The sequence below is a fragment of the Sinocyclocheilus grahami genome, unplaced genomic scaffold, assembly GCF_001515645.1.
Source record: "Sinocyclocheilus grahami isolate Dianchi unplaced genomic scaffold, SAMN03320097.WGS_v1.1 scaffold49.1, whole genome shotgun sequence".
In the NCBI taxonomy this organism is placed as follows: Eukaryota; Metazoa; Chordata; class Actinopteri; order Cypriniformes; family Cyprinidae; genus Sinocyclocheilus; species Sinocyclocheilus grahami.
The window spans coordinates 175412-186062 of record NW_015505228.1 but is presented as its reverse complement, the minus strand read 5'-3'; the positions used below and the strand labels follow the sequence as shown (position 1 = coordinate 186062).

At 42.5% G+C, this 10651-nt stretch overlaps 1 protein-coding gene across 14 annotated transcripts in view; it reads right to left on the bottom strand.

The window, feature by feature from the left end:
- Positions 1 to 10651, bottom strand: part of LOC107582970 (voltage-dependent P/Q-type calcium channel subunit alpha-1A-like) — a 57059-nt gene that overhangs the window by 38360 nt on the left and 8048 nt on the right. For all 14 annotated transcript variants that reach the window (XM_016269007.1, XM_016269006.1, XM_016268996.1 and 11 more), the window contains exons 11-15: positions 5713 to 6056; positions 5481 to 5619; positions 4954 to 5083; positions 4644 to 4703; positions 3853 to 3959 (exon numbers count right to left, since the gene is read on the bottom strand). In XM_016269007.1, the coding sequence (XP_016124493.1) occupies positions 3853 to 3959; positions 4644 to 4703; positions 4954 to 5083; positions 5481 to 5619; positions 5713 to 6056 (780 nt within the window). The remainder of the gene's footprint in view (positions 1 to 3852; positions 3960 to 4643; positions 4704 to 4953; positions 5084 to 5480; positions 5620 to 5712; positions 6057 to 10651) is intronic.

Here is a 10651-nt window from a genome sequence, read left to right as displayed (position 1 = left end):
AGTCGTTATAACGAGAAAACAACTCTCGTTATGTCGATATAACAAGAAAATTAGTCGTTATAACGAGAAAACAACTCTCGTTATGTCGATATAACGAGAAAACAAGAAGGGAAAAAAAATAATGCATGGCCGCTTAGAACTTCCGTAAAATATACTAAACATGTAATTAAATAAATTAATACATTTACAATAATTAAAATAATATTTTAAAGGAGTATTTTACATGTCTGTAAATAATATATATATATATATATATATATATATATATGTTATATCTATGTATAATCTGTATAAAAATAAATGTAATATTGTTAAAAAATAATATTGTTGTAAAAAAAATTTTTTTTACAACAACTTACTTTCCCATAATAAAGTGTACACTGGTTTACCTATTCATACTACCAATCACATTTATATAAAAATATTAATTTGAATTAAAACAGGATCATTTATTGGTTTCCTCCATGTCACACCATATTAAATAATAAATATTCAAAATAATGAACTGTGATTTTAAAAGACAAAGACGTGATAAACTTGATAACAGGGACAGCAGCAGCCATTTTAGCTTGAAATGTCCCATTACAAGTTCAGAACATGCCAACACATATATATTATTTTTTTTATTTTTTTTTTTACCATTAAATAAGTATAATGAAATTTAATTGGAACTTTAAAACATTTTTAAAAATACAAATATATTTAAAAGCTGCCTTTCCAAAATAATAAACACACTCAGACTCAAGTATTCATGACCATTTTACCTGCTGTAAATTAGTCATATCACACTTGTTGGACATTTTAGAGAAATCGTATTCGAAGGCCCGACACAGAAACAAAGAGACACACACGTACACATAGACACAAACACGTATGCTAACACATTTAGGTGTCCACATACTGTAGAATGTACCAAGAGTTGATTAGCTGTAAGATTGAGTTACTGCAGCTGGCTAAAGAATGACATGACCTCGCCCTTGGCTTGTGTTCTATGTGTGAGGGACGTTTGGACGAACAATCAGACAGACAGAGCAGTCTATAGAAGGAGAGGACAGGCGTGTGATGAGAAGGACAGGCAATAAGAGCAAACAGAGGGGAAAGGGAGAAAGAAAGAGACATTACCCCTCTCCTTCCCCACCGCCTCCTCCGCTGTAGGTGTTGAGAGATGATCAGAGACAGGAAGACAGAGACAGACAGAGCCAGAGACACATACAAAGACACAAAACACACACAGAGACAGAAAAAGGCACAGGGAAAGAATGGGGTTTTTGAAGCAGGAAAAAATATCAACATGAGACAGAGAATACAATCACAAAATAATGGCAGAGCTCCTAGTTTGGTTTATATGTGGACACCTAATCTAGTGTAAACACTTAAAACAATTTAAATACAAATACAAAAATACATATACAGAGTCCAAAATTAACTTTTTGCTACACCTGCATTGGCTGGCAAATTAGGAAGAACTTATCATAAATATAGACTTTTATTCCCAGTCAAAATATTATATTTCACATTATTTACCAAGACACATTGTGTATTTGTCCCTATGACGAAATAAAATAAAATAAAATAAGACCTATTCAGTAATATTTGACTATTTTCTGTGGTGGTCACGAAATTACATTTTCCAGTTTCTAGAAAATGGGTAAATCATGCGTTCATTTACTCGACAAACCTTTTTTTACTTGCATTTGACGCTCTGCAAGTGCTAATTTTGGACTCTGTACACAAAATACTAAATAAACATGCACAGATACATACACAAAGATATGAGTCACTCCCTGAAATTGAGTAAAAGGTTAAAAACAGACTCTGTGAGAGACAGCAGAGATATGGGAACTGTTCCCACGCTCACAGCCAGGGAGCGCCAGTCACCCCAGAGCGCCTGCCGTTCGGAGCGCACTATCGCTGTGTGCAGAGAGAGGGAGAGAAAGGAAAACTGGAAAATCTAGCCATGATAGCAAAGAGCTATAGCAAAGAGGCACATCCAAATGCCTCTTTATGAATCTCCTAATATACTTATTTCATGCGGGAACTAAAGACGTGAGTGCAAATGGAAGTGGGGTTGGTGGGATTGGTGGTAGGGGAAAACAACACTCAAGGATTCAAGGCAGTTTCTTTAAGAAAGTCATGCTGGGAAAGATAATCAGTGCAGTTTGCAAGCTCTATTTGTCCCCTCAAACAATGTTACGTATATTATTTCCTTAAATGTTATTGTTTCTACTGTTTTTTGCCTTATAACTCAAATTTGAGTTCTAGAAATATTGTATATATATAAAACTATATCCATCAGGTCTTAAAATGTGGCATAAAAACATTTTAAAACAAAATATTACATCTTTATAAACTACTCCACACAAAGTCTGAAATATTGTACTTCAGTTTTTAGTGTTCAGATGCCAAAAAATACATTCGATAAGAATGGGAATTTCAGCATCAGATTCTGCATGAACACCTCTGTAGTGCAAAATTATTTGCAGGCATTTTACACTTTCGCATTTAATTGCGTCAGACTTGTGTGAACAGGTCTTTATTAATATAAATCTGACAGCCATTCACGTTTTGTATGCATGGTACATGTCATGTGTTGTGTTTGTCCACCTAGTCTAAAAAAATTTTTGTGGAAAAGAAAATGTGTGCACATTTACATATTTACAGTTGTTCAGGGACTGAGGAGGATGTACACAAACACACAGACAGAACCATATAATATTACTATTTCAAAGCATTCAGATTCAGGTATTTCAGGAAGAAAAAAAATGATCTGGGCTCATATTTCTTCCATTCATGCTTTCATTCAGGTCATCTGACATGTCGATTCCCAGAATCTGTTCTCATGCTCTTTGCTAAGTCTGAAAAAGAGCTTTTACATGCATTTGTTTCCAGTTTCATATTAACAGATGTACCTTTCTGACCTCTCTCTCATATTAGCAACTCTCTCAGTCCAGTAGTTGGGCTGTATGCTTCCGCTGCGATCAGATACACAACCTGGAACAGTCATTTTCCTTTATTCCTCGTCACCTATCCTGACCGCCAATCATAAATCCCTTCTGTCTGTTCCTGCCTTCATTTACAGTAGTTTGTTTAAGAAGATTCCTGATCATTTCAGTTTGATCTTAATAATTAAAGCGGTTAATTTCTGCATGGATTGTGACAAAAAACATACTAAACTGGACCCAACTATAAACCCTCATCACACGAATAAGCATTATAACTAATTTCACATGCAAAGAGGTCAACCAATCATAAGAGGGGTCATTTACCTAAATAAATCCTAAATATAGAGGTACATAGTACAAGAGTAGCATATGGTCTCTTAAATGTTTTCCGTTTGCTCTTTCGTTTCTTTCTTCTTATTGTCTGTTTTCTTCATGTTTGGTTCCAGGCATGTGGCATAAAAAATGGAGTGTAGAAATACCTGAGGTGAGTGTGGCTGGATGCTCCAAAGAGTCCTGGGCACTAAAGGGTTAAAGGTGCCCAGGTAGGGTCATCACCCTCATGGAAATGGGCCCAAGCTCACCCACTGGGTAGGCACTGGGCAAAATGTTGTGCATGATGGGGCAGGGTGGGGCTATTTGGGGGGGGGGGTCAAGATATGCCAAATGCACAGAAATGAGTTGGGGAAGGAGAGAAAGGCAGAGAAATGGTGAGAGAGAAAAGAGAGAGAGAGAGATAGACAGCTGGGTTGTATGGGTAGCAGGCTGGCGCTCCAGGGTGGCAGAGAGCTGTGCCGACTACACAAGGGCGACCTGTAGGGAGCAAGACGGGAAAGGACAAGGAAAGGCAGCAAGCAGGAGAGGAGAGGAGAGAGGAGTGAGGCATGAGCGCTGGGGCCTTGATGACACTTACGTGAAGGCAAACGCCACCAGGGCACCACTAACCACTATAAAGTCCAGGATGTTCCACAAGTCACGGAAATATGAGCCTTGATGGAGGACAAGACCTAAATCTACCATCTGAAACAGAGAGAGAAATATTTAGTAAGTGCACTGCTGTTCAGAAGTTTAAGGTCTTTAAAAGGAGTCTCTTCTGCTCAACAAGGCTGCATTTATTTGATCAGAAATACAGTAAAATTGTGAAATATTATTACAATTTAAAATAACAGTTTTCTATTTGAATATATAAGTAAACTTTAATCTATTTCTGTGATGGCAAAGCTAAATCTTCAGCAGCCATTGCTCCAGTCTTCAGTGTCACATGATCCTCCAGAAATCATTAAAATATGCTGATTTGCTGTTCAAGAAATATTTGTTATTATCAATGTTAAAACAGTTGTACTGCTTAAAATTATACAGATACATATTTTTGAGGATTATATAATGAATATAAAGCATTCATTTGAAATAAAAAAATATAATAATTGCAATCATGATTCCTGTACCTTGTATTGTAATTAATTTTTATGATATTTCCAGGAATCACTATTTTAAAATTCCCAGACATTTCTGGGGTTTCCAAAAGCATGTGCAACTATATGAACTTGAAATGAATATGAACCCTATAGTACTTCGTATTATTGCATGACACAACATGGAGACCAAATAAACAACTCTTTAAGTACAAAATACATAAGTATAATTTGTTGAAAGGTGAAGTATAGACCATCATACCCCAGACAGATGTGCAGGATAGATACTTACCTTAATGAGCATCTCAAAGGTGAACACACCAGTGAACACATAGTCAAAGTACCGCAGGACCTGCAAGCACAAAAGAGGGACACATAGTTAGCAATAAAATTAAGCCCGTTATGACAAATCAATATGACAAAATGAATATAAAGAATGATAAATAAACAGATGAAAATGATGGAGAAGTAAACTAGTACATCAGGTAATGATTAGAAGCACAGATGGATAGATAGATTAAATGGTTTCTAGTCCAGTAGACAAAAATAAACTGAACCTCAGAGACATAAAGAGAGGATGTTGAGATGTGGGATTGTCTCACATTGTTGCGGGGGGAATCGGGCCAGACAGGGTCTTCAGCGGCCAGGGCAATACTGCTCATTGCAATGACCAGCAGAATACACATCTCAAAATATCTGAGCGTGACGATATAGTGGCACAACCTCCGAAATCTACAATGGAAGTTCATTAAAATACCTGTTAATAACAAAAACAACCACTTCTTTTGAAAGAAAGCTCATTTAACTTAATATAAAAACTCAGAGGCAAAAGCAGGTGACTCTAGTCAGTTTTGTTTAATGTCAACATGAAAGTGTTTGCACCCTATTTTACTTTTAAAATGGGAGGAATTTCCAAATGAAACAGGATAATAAATAGTAGGAAATAAGCAGGACAGGACTTAATTTTATCCATTGGAATTGATTGGACTTTGAAAAGTGGTCATTATATACCAGATATTATTAATATTTTTTATTGTGGGGAATGCAATTGTAATATTGACCAACTGCAGAATCACAGTGCCAGGACTGTCAGTAAATTAGCCAGTTTCACAGAGATGTCTGCACTCACGGGTTGGTGGTAGTCAGAATGAACATTGAGGTATAGGGTGGCATGGGTTTAGGCCCCGCATCATCTTTCTCATCATCGTCATCGTCACCCTTTGTGTCCTCCTTCTTGGGCAGGGGCTCTGTGTTTGCATTCTTATTGACTGTGGAGACGAGGAAGGGAAACAACATAGTAAAACAGATGATTAAGACAATAAATAAAAATGTCAGTTATTCTCTTTAGCTCTTTCTCTCACCCTGTAGGATGGCGTTACTGGAGGGGAACATCGGGGGAATGTCCACGGCAGTGTAATCAGGATTCATGCTCAGGTGACCAGTGCTGGTAACATTAGCAGTGGTAGAGGAAGGGTTGGTGAGAATGAGGCTGCTCTCAGTGTCAGTATGTGCCAGGCCGGCAGTGTGGGCACTGTTGGCCAGATTGAGCAGACTATCATGAGGAGTGGAGTTACTAGGTGGCTGGGTGGCAAGCTTGTTGTTCATGGCATTGTCCAGGTCCTCACTGTACTGACTGTCCTGCCTGGACAGAGTCTTCTGAATGGGACGGGTGGTCGAGAGAGTGGGGCCACTTCCATGGCCATCCCTGGAAACAGAAGACAGCAAGATTATGAGTTTAAAACATGCTTGTTAGGAACCCTTTGGAATGCTCTTTAGTGTGTCACTTAAAAAAGTTGTCACTTATAAATATGTAGAATACTACCAATAAAAAATCTGAGGTCGGCATAATTTTTTTTCTTATTTTGTAAATTTTTAACAAAAAGATGTACCTTTTAAAAACAGTTATTATGTATGACCCTGGACCACAAAACCAGTCTTAAGTAGCACGGGTATATTTGTAGCAAAAGCCAACAAAACATTGCATGGGTCAAAATTAACTTTCTCTCCTTCCCCAAAAATCAGTAAGGATCATGTTCCATGAAGATATTTTGTAATTTCCTACCGGAAATATATCAAAACATCTCGGTTACGTACGTAACCCTTGTTCCCTGATGAGAGAACGGAGACGTTATGCTGTGACGACATTAGGGGATTCACTTGGGAGCCCCAATCACCTCTGACTTTAAGATAAAATGGCAATTAAATCTGGCTAGTGGATTTTGCACACCTGAGCCACTCCCCATGCATACGGGTATAAATAGGCAACAGGTGCATCCACTCTTCAGGTTTTATGCTGAGGAGCCAAGAACTTGTCCCTGGCCGCCAGCGATGGTTTGAGGTTGTGGCATGGGGACATAACGTCTCCGTTCCCTCCATCAGGGATCGAGGGTTACGTACGTAACCGAGACATTCCCTATCTGTCGGTCACTATGAGTTATGTCATGACGACATTAGGGGTCCATGGAAAGCGCCACAACCTGAACCCCATCACAACCCTATGGGATTATAAATGTTGACAAGCAGCCACGTGTCAGACAAATGCAAAGGTCGTAACTTCCCCACCGCCCCGAGAACGGAGACGTTATGTTGTGACGACATTAGGGGATTCACTTGGGAGCCCCAATCACCTCTGACTTTAAGATAAAATGGCAATTAAATCTGGCTAGTGGATTTTGCACACCTGAGCCACTCCCCATGCATACGAGTATAAATAGGCAACAGGTGCATCCACTCTTCAGGTTTTATGCTGAGGAGCCAAGAACTTGTCCCTGGCCGCCAGCGATGGTTTGAGGTTGTGGCATGGGGACATAACGTCTCCGTTCCCTCCATCAGGGATCGAGGGGTAAGTACGTAAACGAGACATTCCCTATCTGTCGGTCACTATGAGTTATGTCATGACGACATTAGGGGTCCATGGAAAGCGCCACAACCTGAACCCCATCACAACCCTATGGGATTATAAATGTTGACAAGCAGCCACGTGTCAGACAAATGCAAAGGTCGTAACTTCCCCACCGCCCCAGCGCAAATTAGCTGCCCTTGGTACCCGCAGGGACTAGAGGGGAGTATATCGCTGCTGGTGATAGCCAAGCCGCTGTTCCTTTCACTACAGAAATTTCTTAACAGAAGGAATTTCGACCTTCGATTAATGATTTGCTTCAAGTCTTTCCTATTTGTTGTTACAGCTCGGCAGTAACGGTGGGGAAGCGAGCCTTCCGGAGAAGGGCGCTACGGAGGCCACATCCTTCCTGCAGGGAGGTATCATGTGAAGACACTGAATGGACTGACCCAGGCCTGGGGCAGTACTACATATGGAATTGGTCTCTGAGGCAAGTCCTACCTAAGAGTAGGGATGGAACAACTGCCAGCAGAGACTGACAGAATGATCTGTCAAAGGGAAGACATGGGCTCACCGAGAGGGGAACCTTACCGTGGAAGAATACACATATGGGATTGCCCGCAGGGAATCAAGCCATATGGACACCTAGCCCAGTACAGGGGCTGACCGGAGATCCGGGCAAGCTAACACCAATACTGGGCCTGGCATCAGACTGTTCTGCCCAGTCTAACTGCCGGGGGTGCTGGAGGATACTCAACCAGGGTTCGCCATTCCGGGGAACTTACTGGAGGAGGAAAAAGGCACTCGCATCCCCAGGTGAGGGGGAATGGCACAGCTAGCATGACACCGGCCAGCTCTTCCCACCACTTACCTGTTACCAACACATGGGAAAAAACTGGCTCAACGCGGAGACTGTAAAATCTTGCAAAGGTGCTTGGTGTCGCCCAGCTCACAGCTCTACAGATGTCTGCCAAAGAGGCGCCATGCACCAATGCATAGGAGGAGGCAACACTCCATGTGGAGCGAGCCCTCACCCCCAGGGGTCACGGCTCGCAATGGGATTGGTACGCCAAGGCGATGGCATCCACTATCCAGTGGGCCAACCTCTGCTTGGAGACAACCTTCCCTTTCTGCTGACCTCCGTAGCAGACAGAGAGTTGCTCAGAGCTTCTAAAGCTCCGGGTGCAGTCCACATATATGTGCAGCGCTCTTATGGAACAAAGCAGTGCCAAGGCTGGATCTGCCTCCTCCAAGGGCAGTGCTTGCAGGTTCACCACCTGATTGCGAAAAGGCATGGAGGGACCCTTGGGCACATATCCAGGCTGGGGTCTCAAGACAAAGTGAGTAGGCCAGCCCAAACACAAGGCACTCTACGCTCACCAAAAATGCTTGGAGGTCCCCAACCCTCTTGATGGAAGTGAGCACGGTCAGGAGCACTGTCTTAGCAGACAGGAACTTAAGCTTGACTGAATCCAGTGGCTCAAAGGGACCCCTCTGAAGTCCAACTAGGACAATTGAGAGGTCCCAGGAGGGCACCAGGGGTGGCCTAGGAGGATTTAACCTTCTGGCACCCCTCAGGAACCTGACGATGAGATCGTGCTTTCCCAGGGACTGGCCATCCACTGCATTGTGATGTGCTGCGATAGTAGCCACATACACTTTCAAGGTGGAGGGTGACAGCCTACGCTCCAACCTTTCTTGCAGGAAAGAAAGCACTACTCCAATCGTGCATCTCCGAGGGTCTTCTCAGCGAGAAGAACACCAGTTTGCGAACAGACTCCACTTCAGTGCATAGGCTTGCCTCATAGAGGGAGCTCTAGCCTGAGTGATGGTGTCCACCACTGCTTGTGGCAGACCACTCAAGTCCGGCGTGTCCCGTCCAGGAGCCACACGAGGAGGTTCCACAGATCTGGACGCGTGTGCCACATGGTGCCGAGCCCCTGAGTAAGGAGGTCTTTCCTCAGAGCGATGCGCCAGAGAGGGGCTGTCGCGAGGATGAGTTCCGGAAAGCAGGTCCGGGTGGGCCAGTACGGCACAACCAAAAGGACCTGTTCCTCATCCTCTCTGACCTTGCACAGTGTCTGTGCGAGCAGGCTCACTGGGGGAAACGCATACTTGCAGTGAGAGGACTCGTGGGAAGCAAACAGGTCTACCTGGGCTTCCCCAAATCAACTCCAGATCAGCTGGATCATCTCGGGATGGAGTCGCCAATCTCCAGGGAACGTGAGCTGTCGTGAGAGCGCGTCGGCTGCATGATTGAGCTCCCCCGGGATGTGGACAGCGAGCTGTGACATGCTACGTGATCGTAGACTAGGGCTGGGCGGTATGACCAAAAATTTATACCATGTTATTTTTCCAAATTATACCAGTTTCACGGTACATGACAGTATTTTTTTTTCATGCATGACCGGGTGTTAACCATATTTTCTACTGATTGAGAGAGGAAATACTGCAGTATATTGACTTAGAATGCCCTATTTTACTGTCATGATGAGTCAATATTGTCAAAAAATACCACACTAAATAGTGACTAAACACGACCCCTTTTAATACATGTTAACCAGGAGTCACTCTCATTTATAATTGCGGCATCGTCTGATAAAATCAACATGCATGTACACTAAAGGAGAGGCTATGCAGTTGTTTTGGCTATATTACTTTTTTGTTTCATGCAGCGCACTGCCTGCGTCTGAGTAACAAACTAGAGAAAAGAACAAACAAAAAAGTGCATGTGATATTAACAGACGAACTACGCTCATATTTATAATTCCAAACAATCAGTAAGCGACAGGTGCTAGGAAACGCTGTTTTGTACCGAGCAGCAACCTCCCGCTCTCTCTCGTGAAGCCAACAAGGAAGTGACTTAAACTGTAATTCATTGACTGGCCGCTAGAGGCTGGCTGCAAAAGGGAGTCAATCCCATAGACTCCCCATGTTAAAATGCCCAACTTTACAGCAGAAAAAAACATGTTTACAGCCTGGTTCAAAAAATGATTTTGGTTTATATAGCTAATTTTGCCCTTCATGACAACTGTAAGGGGGGTGAATTTTTTTATAACTCATCCGTTTAAATTATATTAAGCCTTAAAGTTCTGCATAATTAAGGGCGTGGCCACTTGAGTGACAGGTGGATTGCCACTGCGGTCACCACCATCGAGCTAGGTGAGCGTGGCTTCAGCAACCTTCTCCCGCCTCTTTGCCCATTTTTGATTATCCGGGAGTGACGTGTGGTGACACGCTGCCAAGATGGCGACGGCTGGCTCCGCCTACTTTAGGCTTCAAAATGCTCGTCGGAAGTCTACGGGTTATGTCACGGACACTACGTCCATGTTTTTATACAGTCTATGTTTTGTACTCATTTATTGACGAGTCGGCTGCGGTGCGGCCAACTGAATGCACTGCTTCTCTGCCGCTCACTGCACAGAACAGACGCCGAGAGAGGTGACACTTCTCCGGGAAAG